The sequence below is a fragment of the Cyprinodon variegatus genome, unplaced genomic scaffold (assembly GCF_000732505.1).
Source record: "Cyprinodon variegatus isolate N-32 unplaced genomic scaffold, C_variegatus-1.0 Scaffold314, whole genome shotgun sequence".
NCBI classification, from domain to species: Eukaryota; Metazoa; Chordata; class Actinopteri; order Cyprinodontiformes; family Cyprinodontidae; genus Cyprinodon; species Cyprinodon variegatus.
Window position 1 is genome coordinate 420,219 of NW_015150767.1, and position 19,146 is coordinate 439,364.

Genomic DNA, 19,146 nt, shown 5'->3' on the forward strand with positions numbered 1-19,146 from the left:
AAAAAATATTCAGTAATACTGAATAAAGATCAAAGACCATAAAAACCAAAGTAAAAACCCAAACACCTGGGGTGGTTACAGGGCTCTGGTGTAATATTGCTAGATTGACTTGTGATGTGCACAATCGTCTGGCAGCAAGAAGGTCCTTTTTTCAAGTCCCAGTGTGGGCTCATTCTACATGGATTTTTGCATTTTTATACCTGGTCATGTTTGGGCTTTGGCTTCCGCTTTCAACTCTACTCTCAAAGACAGCATGACTGTTAGCTAAATTGAGAGAAATATCTATATATATTAATTTTAAGGCTTTCCGTTTCAGCAAAGTAGGAGACTAGAAAACACAAAGCAGTGATTATATTGTAAAATTCCTTTAATGTCACACAATAGGAAAATTGTGGTGTTTATAGCAGCAAATGTTATAGTAGAAGTGTTCACACAATGTGTACCTTAGAAAAGTGTATAAAAATAACAGATAGGAAAATAAAACAAAAAGAGCATTGTATAGTGTTTTACAATATAATACTCTGTGTCTGGGTAATGACAAATCAATAACAGCTGTGGACATTTTAACAGTAATGGATATGTGAAAAATGGCAGCAACTAGAGAGATGATTTTGCACCAGAGATGTGCAAAAAAAATAAAATAAAAATTAAATGACAGCAGCATGTTATTTAACTTACTAAGATACAAACTGTCCAAAAGTCCACATAAATCTAACAACTTATTGAGGTTGTTGGGAACATTGATGGTTATAAAATCTTACAGCTGCTAGGAAGAAGGATCTGTGATAACACTCCCTGGTGCATTTAGGGTGCAGCTTTCTGTCACTGAAGGAGCTTTTCAGCACCAGCTTCATTCATGGGGTGGGAGACATTATCCAACAGAGATGTTCATTTAGTTAGGATCCTTTTTTCCCCCCACCTTGTGTACTGAGTCTAGGGGGCATCCTATCACAGAGTAGGAACTAAATATTAAGTTTAAATAATTGTAAGAGGGATATACTTTTAGTGTTAGCAAGCATCTAACATACATGTATTTATAATGTAAACATAAGATTGGTCTGTATATTCCTATGCAGTGTTAAGAGTTATCTAGTATTTTTATTATTTTTTTTTGCCGTTTTGACAATGATCCTATAAACCTTGCATCGTATTGTCTCTGTGATCAATTATAGCATACAGGGATGGTTGAAATGGGTTTTGACTAGTTTCTGATCTAACTGCAAGCTTCTTTTCTGGTTGATCGGTTGTCACTCTGTTTATTAACCACATTTGCAGCAAACTCCCTCACTATTTACCAGAGGAAAGGAGATGCACTGATGACTAGTGTGGTAACGGTCTGCAGGTAGACTGTGCAGTAGGTTTTTATTACACTTATGCATATACTGACATTGTTACTGAAAATGTTGTACTGCTGACCCCTGAATAACATATGTTAACTTCAATGCATTTTGTGATAAATGAACAAAATGCCTGTGCACAAGTCGAATTGACATTTTTTCAGTTTTTGTGAATACGTTTTGACACCTATCCCTGATCTTTTGTCAGTTCTGGAGGCTTGTTTAGAAACTTTTAAAAATTTTTTTGTCAATGTCTGATGCATATTTCACATCTACAAACACAGGCACTCCAAAGCACTTTGCATTACATTTGGTCGTTCACCCGTCTATTTATATGGTGATGGTGGTATACTATGTCTGCCCTGGGGAGACTGACAGAAGCAAGGCTGCCATTCAGTTGGCGAAAGGCTGGCAACAAATGAGGTTATACGGACGGACGGGGTTTGCCTGTTACAGGACAAACCACAGCAGCCCGAGTCCCCTTCTACACTTTAATACACAGTTACAGCAGACCAGGTTTAGGCACGAACATCACCAACTTTCAGGGCAGTTATCTTCTGCATTAAAATGGTAAAAAATACTTAAAAAATAGTTTTTGACAACGTTCTTCAACATTTTTTCACAGAATACCCAAACTACTTGATACAGGAGTGTTTGAGCAGAGTGACTTATAAAATGTGCAAGATACTGGCCCTTGGGAAGTTTAATTTTCTTCCCTTGCCTTAGGCTATTTGTTCAGGTGCCCTGTCTATTGGCCCCCAATCATTACTGGCAGATATTGATTCAGAATGGGCTCCCTTGTCTCTAAAGGTCGAATAAAAGAGCATACGCTGTTGAACACACAGGATAAAAGACATAAAAAAGATAGAAGGATAGGAAATTGAAATGTTTAAATGGGATATTATATTACATAAAAGAAAACTAAAGGTTTGTGTCTTTTAACACTGGGTTGGAGAGTTATACTAATAGACACTCCTATTGGAGCTGACAGCTAATGGTATGTGCTCTAACTGTGGTATTTTTTCTCTAAAAAGTGGTCTGGACCAGTATTAACAGTAATGGGTGTTAAACACAAAAAAGATATGGCCAGGTCAAAATACAACTTAATTAAACTATGTTAAAGTTCCTTCTTCTTGGGCCCTGAATGGAATGCCATTAACCTTGTCTACATTGTCTTTGGTCTGTTGAAATAAGCTACTCATCATCTATGCAATAGTGTATAGATGTTCACCTTTAACATTTTGATTGCAGCATTGTCACTACTGCCTATCCATTATGGAAGATGTGCACAAATCTTGATCAAAATTGTGCAAGTGTTGAAAAAAACACAATCTGCAATGGCGTCATTACTAAAAGATAAGAAATACAATTAAGATCCAGTTTGATTAAGATTCTTTATGTGATAACTCATCGTTCTCCTACTTCTATCTGTCATCTTCTTTGTCCTTTTCTCCAGTAGTAATGTCCAGTTTTGGGGATTTTCATATCAGTTTTGCATAATAGGTGAGCTTCGATATGGCTGAAAAAGCTTTTCAATGGCATAAAATAGAAGATACGTTTGAACTAACTTTTAAAAAATAATTTTTAATGTAAAATAGTCTTTAAAAGTTTTTTATTTTTATTTTTTTTAGAAAGGTTCATTTAATACAAAAGGTTTCCATTTTTTTGTTAAATATCATGAAGAGTAAACATCAGCAGACGGGGTAAAGAAATATGGGGGTTTAAAATAGAAAGTAATTGATCATCTGCATAAAGTGAAACTTAAAGTGTTGACTGGGGTTCAAAACTCAGAGGGGCAGAAAACGCATTAGAAATCCAAATTAATGCAAGAAAATAGTTGGCAGGCAGGCACAGCAGAGACATTTAATGTTCATGTACACATAATTGGGAAAGACTGTTAAAATGAATGCACCTTTAAAATAACCACTGAATTCCACATTTTGGCCACAATAATGACGCATTTGGTCACAACTTGGAAACAAAACAACTATTCATAGAAAGGAATGTCTTTTCCAACTAATAACAGTCTATGTTAAAAAAAAAAATGCAATCCTGTATTTTGTTATTTAAGTACCAAGTTATTATTATCAAAATAATACAATTTAAACATAAATGTTTTTGTTCTCTACTGGTTTTAGGTGGAGGCATTCAGAAAGCTTATTTTTGTTAACAGACTTGTTAGATTAAGTAATTTATGTGCTTTCCCTGAATGGTCAGTTTATACAAAAGAGCAGGAAAACCAACAGGTTTAGAACAGACATTTAATTTAGGTTAATCGCGGGTAGAATGCTGGCTACCAAGCTAGAAAAAAAAAGAAAGTTGACATTGATTTCTTTAATGTTGGAGCTCTTCTCTAGATTATTGCACATTGGCTGCAGCATTAAGATGAACTTATTATGTTTGCTAACTTATATAGTTTAAGTTGTTGTTTCATGGGGTGTTATTGATATTTTATGTGGCTGAGTTACTTTACCAGCTGTTCTATATAAATACTCTCATGCACTGCAGGTATAGAAGTCTGTGTGATTGAATGAACTTATTCATATTAGCAGACCACAGCCTCTAAAACTCATTTTAGGAAAATTTATGCTCTCTTGTCTTTTACAGAGAGTAAGTTGGAAAACTTAAGTCAGAAATTTTAACACTAAATCAAATAAAAATTTAAAATTTCTTATCTATTGGGAACACATTCTTAATCCCAACTCGACACATATTGACGCTTGGTCAAAGACCCTGTGCGTCAGTATGTGACGTGCAGGGTGAATGGCAGGTTGCGGTCAGTGCATCACGTGACCCACAACAAAAAAAAAAGTGCAGTTTAGCCTACAGAGTCAATTTGGTAGCTTAAGAAGTGTATGGTAACGTGTTACTGTTTCTTTAGGTTTAGGGGTTAGGTCAGGGGCCGGAAACCCAAACTGCTCAAAAAGCCATGTTGGACCAAAAAAAAAAAACCCAAAAAATAAAAATGTCTGGAGCCGCAAAAATGTAAAAGTCTTATATATGCCTCGTATGGCAACACAGACTCTTAGTGTATTATTCCACTATAGAAAATGTAGGCTTAAATATATAAGAAGCATTCATGATTAAATATTTGTCCCGGGGCAAATGTCACATAGTAGCATGAGGTGAGGGAGGAGCAGTGAACGCCTTCACCGTGCGCCACTTCACCGCCCTTAACCGTGCAGGTTTTGCTGCATGATGAAATGATAAAAACACGATAAAGGAATCTTTCTATGGTGGACGTGTTTCTGTTGGGAGGAGTTGATGAGTCATGAGGAACCAAGCAGGAACTGACATCCCACATCCTCCGTCAACCTTCATTCCCTGGTGTGATTTATATTTTTAGGATGGAGGAAAGTCCACATACCTGCATCAGAGCGCTACCTGTTTGATCTGTGGATGGTTTTCCATCCTTGCAACAAAACTAGCAGCAGTAGTCGAGATGCAATCCAATATCCTTCTATCGTTGCGCTCCTCTAATTTATCCAGAAGTTCTGCAATCGCAATTTTTCTCTCGCTCCCAACTTGGTGGTCGGCTGCATATTCAGCCTTCCCTGGAAATGCCTTTCCAAATTTTTCTTTTTCTTTTTTGACAACCTCATTACAAAGCAAAAATGCAGGCAATCCTTCCGCATTGATAATGAAAGCAAATGATTCGATCCATTCTTTGAATCCTCTTCTCTCGTTAGCCATCTTCCTTTTTTTCCCTTTGGAATCGATGGTCCGAGACACACCTGGCACTGTCTTGCACTGTGCCACGCTGGTTGCAAGTTATGACCTCTGATCTCGATGGCTATGACGCAAATTATAATTTAAATATATTTATTATACAAATGTTTACAGCATTGTAAATCATAATACATTTTTTGCACACCATATTAAAAAACAAACCAAAAAAAAACGATTATGAAATTTTTTTTGTAAAAGCTCCAGGGAGCCGCAAGGGAGACACTAAGGAGCCGCGGGTCGCAGACCCCCGGGTTAGGGTAAGGGATGTAGTAAGTAGTAAGTTTTTACTTTACAGCTCATGGAAATTTTTTGAAAGTTCCTGCTTTATCCTGTAATGAACCCTGCGCATCAGTACTACTGGGACTTGACCAAGCGTCAATATGTGACAAGTCTGGAATGAGGATGTGTTGGTATTGGAGTGTAATCAGAGCAAGAAACATGGCTGACAGATCACCAGATTTGGGACAATGTGGCCGGTCATGCTCCCATCTGAAGCTAAGGAACAACAGTGATAGAACTGAGGAGGACAGCAGTAGATCAGCGCCAGAGCAGAAGGTAGGCTGCAGTGTGCCGGGGTTACCCTCTAGAAGCTAACTGCAGAGGATTGAAGTAGGACAGCAGTAAAATAGAGAAGTCTGCTGGGAAACCAGTGCGAGGGATAGGCGATGGCTGGCTGGGGCAAACTCAGGAGGAGACCGGAGGAAGACAGTGATAGATTGGAGAGGCCCGCCATGCTGGCAGAGCTCGAGAGTGGAGGGGAGACACCACCAACAAACCTCTTAAGAGCATTCAGTATTTCAACTTTGTAACATCATTTTCTTTCATATCTACACTCCACCTTAGCTCACATCCACATCTAGTCCCTGAATAGTTTTTGTGACATAAATGTTAACAAAAATTCCGTTTTAAAAACCATTGGATTTAAGTTTGCTGGTGTGGCAGACTATGAGGGTGATGTAGCTCTGCTGAATTCGCCAAAACCCCCAAAACATTCACCCTTCTAGTTCCACAACCTTCACCTCGCACCGTCTTGCAGAGCTCCAGGGATAACATATAAATCCTTCCCTCCAGCTTCAAAATTCGTGTTAGATATGATTGTACCTTAACTCAAAAGAAAATGGGTCTTTGTTTCTCATTTACCCTTTCTCTTATCTTTTAGATGTTATCCCTACTCATTTGGACTCATATTTTAAATCTTTGTTCACAGTTCTTTAATATTCCTGGCTAAGAAGTTTATTCCCTAAAAAGGGACTCCCCATAACTGATCCCAAGCACTCACCAGGCGTGTTTTTGAAGCTGTGGGGATCCCTTGAGTTTTTTGGATCTCTTTTCAAACATCTCTACGGTTTTTCATCACCTGATTATTTCCTTTCACTTATTAAAGGCTGTTCCTTTAATTTTAAAAACACCATCTACTAGTTAGAGATAAAATTAGATAAAGGAGTAACCTAAAAAAAAGAGAATAGTAGCCGTGCTGTCTCTGTTGTGTAATTTTGGCTTAAATGAATACAGGTGCACCATCTGTCATGTTTAAATGGGGTAGGAGTGCATTGGAGCCAAATTCAGAGTCTAACTGTGGGAAGATTAATTAATAAGGCATTTGCACCAGTGCATCTAATTAAGGGGTGCATCAACATGTAATAAAGTGTCAATCCTCAAGCAGACTTTTCTCTTTCTTTATTTTTTTTTTTAATCCCTCTACAATACTCTGACTGGCCATTTTCCTAAATACAGAAAGAGTAGTTGTCTTAAGCGTGGTGTAGGCACTGTAACCTGCTTCATTTCTTGGTTTTGCTTCAAGCAGATATATCAATGTGTGGACTATAGAGATGCAAAAAGGTGGATGCACCTAAATTAGTAACAGTGCACCAACGTAAATCAGTGCAGCGAGTCTGAAAGTCAGTCCTGTTTTGATCTTTTTCTATTTTTCCTGCTGGGCTGGAATTGCAGTCTCGTTACCTTCACTCTGTTTTGGCATCAGGTGTTTCATTCTCTTTTGTGGCTCATTACTGAGATTACTCTACACCTTTCACCTGGAATGTGACACATTTCTCAATTACTTCTTTTCTCCAAGTCTTTTTTATCTTTTCATTTAGCTGTTCTACTCATCCTGTCTATCTCTTAAATGCAACCTTTTTTCTTAAAGTGTACTTATTGCTGATGCTCTTCTCTCTGCTTCCTTGTCCACTGCATCATTACTGAACCTAGACTAGGGCTGTTTCTCTATTCACAAGAATGCGAGTATGGACTCCTGTCCTCCCAAGTATCTTCTTGAGAAGAACACAGGAAAGTGTGGACTTGGGGAGAACGGGAGCAGGAAGCATTAATATTGGTCAATTGGAACAGAAGCGTACTCGTGACGTCACCACATGCTCGGCTAGTCTGGGGCTGTATTTAACCTCCTGTTATTAATAGTCTCTAGTTAATAGATTGTTATTTTTTCAATTATTGGGGAATAATAATGAACACAGTCTGATAAACACAAATGAAATGAACATTTTGCCAAATAAGACAAAAAAAAAAATCGCCATCCGAGCCAGCGGTACTTCACACACGGCTATGCAGAGAGAGGGCTGCTGCAGACGGGCTAGGATTAGACCTGACATTAGCCCATTGTGGAAAACCTTCACAGAAGAGGTGAACCTGATTGAACCTTGTGCTTAAAGTTTAAGTTAGACGTTTATTTTTAATTTTGTAAACACAGAGTGTATACAAACCGAATTTTCATTTAGTACAGCTTTTCAGACAGTAAATGAACATTTCCATTCTATAAAGTGCAATGCGGGAGAAAAAACATGGTGCAAAGGATGGTTTAGGAATAGTTTGTCACTTGTGTTTATTTGCAGTTTAAGGCAGATGAGCGATATACTGTAGACCACAGCATGAGACAGACTTATTTAGAATTAAAATAATACAATTAGAAATGATCAAATGTAAAAATCTGTCCATTTCCTGGTTATTGCTGCTTTTTTCTGCCTGGCCTACACACTAAGAATATGTGATTCTTTGCATTTGTGTTTGTGCCAGTGGTAACTCTCAGGTTACACTCATCTGGGAAAAATGTGCTTTGGGGGTTATTGAGCATAATTTGAGTGGTAACTTTCCGCCGTAGGACAGATCTAAAATAAAGCACGCTGTGTGGATTAGAGATGGAGTGAAATGACTCATCAACGCCGGTAAAAACAATCTGCTGTAGCAAGGGCTTTGCATTCATTCAAGGAGCTTCTTTATTGTACATCCACTCAAAGCCAGTTCTATCAAGTTTTTGTGCACGGTTTATTTTTTAAATAGAATTTAATGTGTTAAAGGCTTTGATAAAGTGCCTTCAGCATGTGTGATTCTGTCTGAAAACAATGGACATTGTAGTGATTTCTAGGTTTACCTTAAAGTTTCTTTAACCAACTTTTCTTATAAATCAAAGCTTGCAAAACATCATTGTGCACAAAGTTATACCTTAGAAAAATAAAACATAATGATTTTTAGTGCAACTGTACACAATATATTAACAGGAACACAGAAATATACATGATAGCAGTTTTCTGTAATTTTCTTTTATATCAATACAATCTTTCCCTAACATGGGAGCTAAATATTTAGCTATATGCATTTAAAAAAATTTGTAAATTATATTTGATCTTTTTGCGCCAGCTGTTTTAAATACTAACTGAATAAAAATGCAGTAATTATATACAATAAGCGAAATGTATTAGATAAAACAGAAAACTAGTAGGTTGCTGAAAAAAGATTAATAAAATATGGGGAAAAAACAAATAATTTCCAATGAACAGAGATGTAAAACTATCATTAAAATGCAGGGGTAGTTGCTCTGCCGAGCTGGCCGATTATTTATTTCATTTTAGTAAAGTGGATGCTAACTGGGATATAGCGCTCTGTTTTTAGTGAAATGCAACAATCTGGTGGGAGACATTTTACGCTGTTATTAGCACTTTTGAACAGGTTGTTCTGGTTGATCTTGATTCAATGAGCTGCATCAAATCACAGCACTTTCCCAAATTTGCTTTCTTCTTCTTTTATGTTGCCAAATTTGCAGAGGCATTAATGCTGCTTTGTCATGCAGATTGATCATTAGATTATCGAATGTTTATATTCACAAACAGAACAGCATGAATTACATTCTTCATCCTTTTTACACACCTGGACCGGACTCTGGAACGATTTGTTACTACCTGAATCGTACTGGAACCACGATCCGTACCATCAGCTCATTTGCACATGAGCAGCTAGATAAACATCTGGGTTGCCTTCGATTTTACTTTGTAAAATAGACCTTAATTAAGTTTATTCCTACCTAAAAAAAAAAAAAAAAAAAAAGGAAGCAAACTAAACTATAATGGGTTGAGGTTAATAATGTATTTCCTGAGAAATAGGTTTGGTTCTCCCAAGAACATCTTAAGTCTCTGCTAAGTGAGGAGCCCATTTCCCCTGTCCTGCCCCTGTCTGCTGGCTGGTGCTTTGGCCTGCCTGTGCATTGGTGGTGCTCAGTGTTTGGGGGGTGGATGCCCGGACGGGTACTGGCTCCTTCCTGGCGGCTACCACACGGAGCCTGGCCCCCGGGGCTCGGTCGGGGCTTTTGTCGATGGGCAGGGCATCTCTGGTCCCGGGGGCCCATGGCCAGTTCCACTTCAGGTAGGCTGGCTGCCGGCGAAGCCCACAGGCTTCTCCCCGTGGCTCCTGGGGGCTTTGGCATTGCGGCGGCTGGGGGATTTCCTCGGGGCAGTCTCTCCTCTTCCTTTGGTGGGGTGGGGTGGGGATTTCCTGTGTTAGCCCCTCTTGGACGCCTTCACTCTACGGGTCTCTTTGGGCGTCTGGGGTTTTGGGTCCCCTGGTGCTTGCCTCGGTGCTCTGGAGGGTGGGTCTTTTGCTCTTCACAACCACTATTGAGCATTCACATGCACAAGTGCACTCTCACAAACCACTACAGGTGCTTGGTTTAGGTACTTAGAGATTCACTTCCATACAGAAAGCCCATACTCTGATCTTCAGCTACCACCGTATACCTGTCAGATTAAAAAATGCCAATTATACTTCAGCGATAGCATCAAGGTGCCACTTTATTGTATCTCTTATTCTATGTCCGTTGGTTGTGTTGTTCTTTTTTCATCTCTTTGCAGGTGATGAAGCAGGCTGAAGATGTTTTATCGTTGTCTCCCTTTTATCTCCTCTTTCTCTCATCTTTTCTCCTTTTTCCTGTATTTCATTACCTGTTCTACTTACATTGCAGTGTCCATATAATCTGTAAAATTTCCTGCATAATTATAATGAAGCTATTTACATGCATAAATCAAGCGGAACACTTTGGCAATAGCCGTACTGCTCCAGTTGTGAAAGCAAAATCTATTGGGCTCGTTTTTGGCATCAAGACAATTATTCTTATTGCCACATTGCCAGACAGGACACTGAGGAAACAAACAAACAAAAATAATAATAATAATTTTATCTAAAAAAAAAAAAAATAATAAATTGGTGTTATATATGTGCTTACTCGTCCTTAATATCCATATCGTTTCTGCCAGTATTGATTTAGTTTTTCTAAATATATAAAAAAAAAATATATTTTTTAAATACTAAAACATACTTAGACTTAGTTACATGTGGTGAACCAGCTAATACACCATTTAACAAGCAGGCAGTAACAATAAAGCTCTTCATCGCTTTACTTTGATGAGAAATGCTGATCCTGTGCAAATAAATAAAAAATATGTTAGAAATATAGCACGATCAAAGTTCATATATAAAAACTTTACTTCCACAACTAAAAGGACATTTTGTTCCAACCAAAACTGTAAAGCGTACAAATAATTTGCCTTTTTTATTCCACAAAACAATATCTGTTCTTATGCTTGTTCAGTCATGAAGCAATGCAATCTCAGTACCAGTAAATATTTTAGCAAAGTAGAATATTTTTCTAGCAATGTTATGACACTGATACATTGTGCTGTCTGGTTTACAATTCACTGGTGACAAAGAAACAAAAAAAAAAACCTGAAATACACTGTTTTCATGGCAGCTAAATAAATCTGTATGAAGCTGCAGCCCTAAATGCAAGAATCAGGAACAAGGAACAAATGGCATTGTGTGGTTCGACATATTTGCAGCTCATTCTGAGCATGTTTCCTATTGTTAGTATGTTAGATCTTGCCCATAAATTAACATAATTTCCCATAAAACGTTGGACTCAAGGAGATCTTATGTGCTACAAATGTTCCAGCTGAAAAACACCCTGAAGCAGCAACTTCCAGGAGTCTTACTAGCAACTTCCAGTTGCTAGGTAACATCTGAAGAGTTAGGAAAACATAGTTTTAGTCAGACATAAATGTACGTTTGTGAGAAGGTTAAAAATGAGACAAATACTTGAGCAGCTCCTGTCTTTGCTCCATTCTCTAAAACTAACTTCTTACATTACCAGTCACTATGTTTGTTGCACGTGACTCTATTAGCTCCAAAATACTTTTATGCAAACCACAAGGAAATAATTATTATTTTATTGTAATATTTAAACATCAATAGTCAAAATAACATTCTCATACTGTGGTTACGTCAAACTACACAAATAGATATTAAAGTGCACGGCGGCACCTTGCTCTTAGGCTACGTTCACACTGCAGGTCTTGATGCTCAATTCCGATTTTTTTTGTGAAACCCGATTTTTTTACGATGCCGTTCATATTTCCAAACAGAAAGAAATTTGGTTTGGAACAGCTCTCTGGGCAATTTCATCTTTTTTTAAAAGTGCAGCCTTGAAAAGTAGTAAAAATGAATGTAAATTAACAGTTCTAAAAATTTTTTTTTTTGTGAAACTTGTGTTGATTAGGCCTCAGAGTAATTGAATAAAAATCTAACTACACATAATAGAAAAATTATAAAAAAAAAAATCTGATCTTAATCTAAATAATTTTCCAAAATATCCATAAGAAATAAAAAAAAAATGAGCAAATTATTTTTAATAAATTTTTTTTAATCTCCCTCTCGCCACTAAGGGGATCCCCGATACCTTCACTTCCCGCGGCCATGGATCTGCTTGTTAACATGACAGACTATATATGTAGGCCTATGAAAGAGGCCTAAAGATTCATCTTTGTTAAAGTTTATTTAAAAAAAGTGTTGCTTCTTTCTAAACAGCTGTTTCTCTTCCTAAAAATGGATCCATAGTGTAATATTTGGACTTTAAAAAAAAACAAACCTTGATATTTCACTCTTAATGACATCTCTGATTGATGGAAGTTAGTCGGGTGGCTCTGCTTCTTTTCCTTTTTTTACCACTAAAATTGACTTAATTCATTTTGAAATGAGTTGCTGCTGGAACAATCCGATTATTTTGTTGATGACTTCTTGCTGCAATTTTTTGAACTGCAGATTGAAAGCTAAAGGTAAAAAAAAAAATCAAATGTCAGCTATATCTGCGTGGGTGGGCGGAACTGATGACTTCTTAGAAATTATGCCTTTTTCTCTTTCTGCTGTTTGCCCGTCACAGTAGGTGTGTCCGGTGTGACAATACTACTTAAAGTTTTAAAATGTCAAAACTTTATTAAAATGTCTCTTCCTGTATAATTAGGTCATTTGTGCCCTTGATGTTCCCTCTCGCCGAAGCCACACACTTTTTTTTTGAATGAGTCCTCCGTCCTGCTTATCAAGGTCAATGTTACAGTGTGAAATATTGAAGTATGTGCCATTTGCCTTAGATTAAAGCCATTACTTTTCAGATCTTTTAGTACTATCTCCTTTTTTGATTTTGTTTATTGTTATTTTTCAACATCAGAGACACAAAGACCGATGAGTTTAGTGCTTTTCCGCCAAGTTCGAATGAAAAATACCATCTTTTTATTTTATTTCAAGTTTTCTCTGGAGAGTTAGAGCTGTTTGTGTCTCAGCTACCATTATTCATTTATAGCATTGCTATGCATGAACTGTTTGCTGTGGGATTTATAATTTAATTTCCAGTGTTTGGTGTCACTTGAATTAATTTTTCTACACTTTGGTCATTATTTTCTTTCAGTTATCATTTCGAGGGGCAATATCTGTAGAACAGATCCATTTTTCAGATTTATTGTTGAACTATTTCTAGTGTTGCTCTGCCAAAAAAAGGGTTGGAAAGCACAAAAAAAAAAAAAAACGTTTGACATGAATCAGGTCCTGGTAGATTATTTGAGGATCCTTCTCAGTAGTAGAAGGGGGCTGAATATGTTTTTGGTATCAATTGGTATTGATCCTGACTGCAGTGGAGGCATCCTCCCTGAGAAATTCTAATTCAGATGCATTTCTTGTTTAAATGAAATACCACGTGCCTCAAATACTGTTAAGCAATTTACCCCCCTTCAATAGCTGTTGCCCAAAGGTCAGATTAGTTAGAAAAGAGAAAAAAAGAAGGTAAATTAAATAAATTCAATTTCACCCCTTCAGACACTGCAATCAGAATCATGTTGTGCAAACTACTTTAATCAAAGCTGCAGCCCTGTTACCGCTGTGTGACCAACGGAGAATTCATTGTGACTGTAAATGTATCTGTGTGCTTTAATAAGGCAATTTCTTGGAGTTTAGCAGTCAAGATTAACAAAGCCCCTGTGGTGCATTCAGACTCAGGTGGTGATTAGAAGAACCGTTTGATTTCCATATGAAGGACCGAACCAAAGAGAAGTGGCTCAGGTTGGAATGTTCTTTAAACCAGGCTCATTTTTGTCAAGAGGACGAGCTTTAACCGTACAAAACATCTACTTAACCCTGACATTTATACAATTTTAAAAACAAATTCTATTTGGTCTATTTTCCAAAAATAACAGACTCATTGCATGTACTTTATAAAGTATTTCTCAACAGTGTCTGAACTGCTAATGTTTTTACTATCAACTGACATACAGTAAAGGTCCTGGAGAATGATCTGGATATTAAAATTTAAAAGAAATTTAATCTGGTCCTGACCTAGATTTAAATGGCAAGAAATAAATGGAAAACTGATGCTTAAATAGAAATCGTTTTACTTTTCTATAGCAAAAAAAATAAACATAAGAAAATGTAACTCCAACATCTTTGTTACATGTGTAGCAGGTTTGGTGTTCATTCAACAACCAAATGAGAAGTTTTAGATGTTTAGATTGAAACAAATCCAGGCAGGAATGCTTTTATATATTTGCTCATAAAACTACATTTTTTTCCCCAAAACCAAAACAAGTTTCTTTTTTTTTTTTTTTTTAAGCACCCTTTATTTAATTACACAATACTCTAATTACCCAAAACTACAATTACACAATAATATATACAAAGGGATGTAGAAGAGCCTCAAACAGGAAGCTTCAGGTTTTTAGAAAGGTCACATTCTACTGAATCCAATGATATGGACCAATCTGAGATAGACAGAAGCAGCAGCAAATCAAAGGCGAGAGTAGCAGAGATCCACGTGAATTACATACAGGCACAGTTTCCATATATGGGCATGCCGTTGCACCTTATGCCGGTTAGACTAAGAAGCTTTTAGCTGAATAATAAGCCATCAGATGGAAATATTTATTTCGGAAACTGAATTTTATTTGGATGAAAATATCTTCCGGATAGCTGTTATGTGCTGTAGTCTGTTTTTGCTGATGTTTTTTGAGGATTTTGTCGAGTCGTCAGTTGCAAATAATCAGAGCTTTGCTAATGAGTTTGACTACGGCCGATTGAGTGCCTTGTTGGCTTTCATCAGCAATGCATCATTTGGCGCTGCCATGTGTATTGTTGAAACCAGGCTCACAGACACACAAACTTGGTCGTATACTGTATTTTGGCTATCTGAATGCTTTTTGTGGATATATGAATAAAGTAGAGACTCTTGTAGAGGAGTCTTGGATGACTATCTGGACATAGGAGAAGTGTGTTTCAGTTTCAGAACGAATCAGCTAAAGGATTATCATCCAGCCCCCTTTAAACGTGGCACATACAGGCTTATGGGGTTTAAATTGGGGTGGAACTCCTGCTATTAGGCGCAAACATGCAAATGTCTTGCTATTAGGAGGTTTGCATGGAAACCTCCTAATAGCAGACTGAAGGAGAAGATAATAATAAACAGAACTGCAGGATAAAAACTCTAAAATTCCTGACACTGAGAACAACATGTGCTCACATTACAACGGTACATTTTATTCATCAGACGACATTGGAGGATATTTTTCCAGATAAAGCAATCTGTCACCACTGTCAAAGTTCTCTAATTTCCCCAAATGGGACTAGATAAGTAAATGCGGATGCATCAGAGGAAAGCAGAGGAGTGCTTGTTAGAAAGATATATTTCACTGCCTAATTATATAAAAATCTGGGATGGAGTTATGCGTAAGGGGACATTTGTTTTTTCGCTTTTCAAACTAATCAGACAGACTGGAAGACACATTCAGCCAACCATGGCCATGATGACAGTTAAGACAACAAAGTCTCATCTGTTTTACCGCAGAAAGTTGTCCCCCCCCCTCAGTAGATCCCTACGACTCTGCAGGAATGTGTGTTTTGCTTAAGTTCTCCTTCAGTAAACTGATCTCACAAATATACCCCCATTTTAGGACCGTCTGTAGGAGACGATCAAAACACTTGTAAAATACCAAATACTTGATTAGATTAAATAATTATGGTATAAAAGATTCAATAATACACTGCCCGACCAAAAATAGGTTGCCACCAAAATATGTGTCACACTTAAATTTCATTGGACCACCTCTAGATTTGATTATGGCATTATGTGTTGCGTAATATTTTACCAAGATCTGGCATTAATGATGGTAGAGTGTGCCTTCTGCAGCACATCCCAAAGATTTTTAACTTGGTTGTTTCTGCATTCTCCTTAGATGTTTTCTCTGCTTCATTCATGCCAATGATTTGACCCTTCTGAAACACCGACATCTTTTCCAAAACCACTGGATGTTTCTTTTGACATGGTAGTAATTATCCACTGGAAGGCTTGTACCTGTTGGCTTATTTAATTCCATGTGGCAGCTTTTATTTGGCCAGGCAGTGTAACATCAGTAGAAGGGGTATTTTGTTAGCAAGAAAAATTATTCACATGAAAATTAAATCCTAAATACAGAGAATGAAGAAAGTTTAGATTAGATTCTAGTTTTTTTTTTCTGTATTGTGCAATATGTTTGGGTGTTTGCATCACCAAGAAAAAACATTGAGACATGGCTATAAGCAGTCTTTTTTATTGCCCAGAACATGATGTGGCGTCCTTCTGTACAGCCTGGTCTAACATCACCCACTGTTTTATTGCTGCACATGTTAATCTTCGGCTAATAAAGCTGCCTTTTTGCAGTGGCTGCTGTTCACATCTTTAAATCTCTTTGCTTCTTGCTTGTGTGGGTTTTATGCACTGAAAAAAATTGCGTTTGCAGATTTTTCCAGATGTTATTTAAAAGCTTTATAAATTCCTAAATCGTTATTTGTTGTTTCGTGTCTCTAGTATGTGATTTTTTTTCTACATCAAATATTGTCACTTAAAATCTAAGTGAACCATGGTCAACTAAGGTTACAAAGGTTGCAAGTAAAAGGAAATTGCAGTTTTTGATGATATCAAAGCAGTATTATAAATCATATTTTAGATTAGACTATATGGTTTCTATCAAGATAATCTACATTTTAGGACATTAAATAATATGTATTATTAATTATTTTGCCCGTTTGACATTCGGGACAAAGCTCTGATTCATATGTGTCTTTTAATACTGTTTTATAGAACAAATAAATATTTTACTATATATCACATATTGCCATGTTTTTTTGTTAACCAAAAGTCAAAATTGTGATTACTTTCAAACAGTACTGTATTGCGATTTCTAAAATGATTCTTTCCTTTGCACTAGCCACAGGCATGTAGATGTTTCATTTCAGGGTTTCAGTTTTTTCATGACCCAATCCTCCTTGATATTTTTAATCCTTATGGATTTTTAATCCTCATGGATTAAAAATATTAAGATATTTCATTTGGTAGCAGGAATTGAATTAATGTCTCGTTATTGATCATTTTTTTGCATGTAAATCATTTCAACAATTCTAAAGTCATACCATGTTAACTATCCATAAAGTGATGCTGGACAGTCAGGAGTTTGATGGCTTTGGTGAACTGAAAGATGATGCTACTATGGTTGCAAATTGTTTTTATGAAGTAAGCTTTGCACTGAAGCTATAAAATCATTGAAACTGCTGTTGATGTTTATTAGACTGTTGATCTGTGAGATTAAATTAAACAACAATAGAATCCACTTAGAAGCAAAAAAAAATGTCATAGCAGAGAAGAACTAAAGCAGAAAATAAAAAAATCCATCTGATTTTTGCATTAGCTTCCTTTTTGTTTTTGCCATTTTTTCATTTATTTACAGTGTCAAGGTTGTATTTTAAAAGAGAGGTTTAGCATTTAATGCACGCCGACCGCATTTCTGCATCCTTATGTTTTATTTCCCAGTCTATTTATCAGCTTCCTGTTGCCTGCCAGCAGTTTAAGGTAATTTATTTACACAAATGTGCCAGTACAAAAAAAAAATCAGGGCTATTTGAAAGATCCTATTCATTACCATTCAAGGATTCTGTAGGTTTACCATGAAAATATGGCACATCCTGCCTTTAGGTTCCTTTAAGTGCTGCATAATGAAAGGTTAGCAGTCTGTTCTACCTAGATATTCAAAGAGGCAGATGCTTTTACTTCCACCGACTGGATTCAGCCTTTCAGATTTGCAGTTTAGAGAACTCGTAAGTTTTGTTATCACTTTGTAAAGCAGCCAGACAACATTCCAGTTAATGAAGGTGTGGGAGGATCCAACCATTCAGTAATCTGAATGTAATCTACTGTCTACTATTTCCTTTAGTTTCCCATGCGTTCCTTTGTGTGTGCAGGTCGCAGGGTCCTCGCATGATGTCCAGATACACAGGTGAGCAGCTCTCCAGCACCACTGTGAGTGAGGCCTCCACCGCCATCACCTCCTCCACTGTGGACTCCACGTCTGCCTCAAAGGTTGGTGGACATGACTGTGCTTGTCTATAAGATCAATGCGCTCGGGTCAGGCATCACCCTATGACCGCAAACATCGTAGATTTACTCAGTGACAAACTGATTGACTATAATCAGCTTCACCACAAATTGACATGAGTGTGCATAAGATCCTTTTCCTTCAAATTTTGTGGTTCAAATATTTAGTTCAGAAAGATCTCTCTTTGTAATTTTATGTTGCTGTATATGGGATAAAACAAATATGTAAGGGTCTACTTTCGTTCTGCTGTATTAAGTTATAACCAGGTGAACAAGCAAACAGTCAACCAAACATTCAGCTGTAAAAGGTTTTCTGTTTTTCCTTCAGGCTCCTAATTTACCGGTGTCCAGTAGTGCTTCGCTGTTTTTACCTTTTTACAGAACAGATGCTTGTCTTATTGTTTCATGCAAAGCGACTTGTATCATTTTTTTTATGCCATCTAAAAACAGTGCACTGCATCAGTGCTGTTGTACACACCAGGCCAGACTAAACACGGCTGGGGAAGCTAACTTACTTCCTGTTGGTTACTAGGCTATCAGCTGTCTTTTCTTTTTCTTCCTCCAAGCTCATGAAGTCTAAAGGTAAATACCAACTCATCTGCAAGGAATGTCATTATTGGCTGTCCTACAAGTCGCTGCATGATGTCATTACCTAATTTGAGTATTAAGGAATGTGCATAGATCATATCAATCCTTCTCCCAAGTGTCCAAAGTAACACTGTTGGGCTAATTTGTTTCTCTAAAATGTCCCATGAGGTCATCATTGTGTGTACTGTGTGTGCACAGTGACAGGGGGAAGGGTGATGTTCATGCTTGCATTTGTTGAACAGACAAAATAAATCCCCCTGTGGAGGAAATGTCCCAGACCAAGTGTTAAAAAATGCAAAGAAATATTGTATACCAAGAGGACTACAGTTTGAGTAACGCTCCGGAGTAGAGCTGCATCTAACGACTATTTCCCAAATCATTTAATCTGTCGATAATTTTTTTTTCTTCGATTAATCAGTTAATAATAGGATAGCAAAAGGTTCTTTAAAGAAGAACTTTTATAAAGTTAAACCAGGTGGAACTAAAACTTTTTCACTT

The 19,146-nt window shown here is 37.1% G+C and overlaps 1 protein-coding gene across 8 annotated transcripts in view; it reads left to right on the plus strand.

The window, feature by feature from the left end:
• LOC107090889 (pleckstrin homology domain-containing family A member 7-like) overlaps positions 1-19,146 on the plus strand; it is a 186,696-nt gene that overhangs the window by 89,098 nt on the left and 78,452 nt on the right. For all 8 annotated transcript variants that reach the window (XM_015384502.1, XM_015384503.1, XM_015384501.1 and 5 more), the window contains one exon: positions 17,928-18,045. In XM_015384502.1, the coding sequence (XP_015239988.1) occupies positions 17,928-18,045 (118 nt within the window). The remainder of the gene's footprint in view (positions 1-17,927; positions 18,046-19,146) is intronic.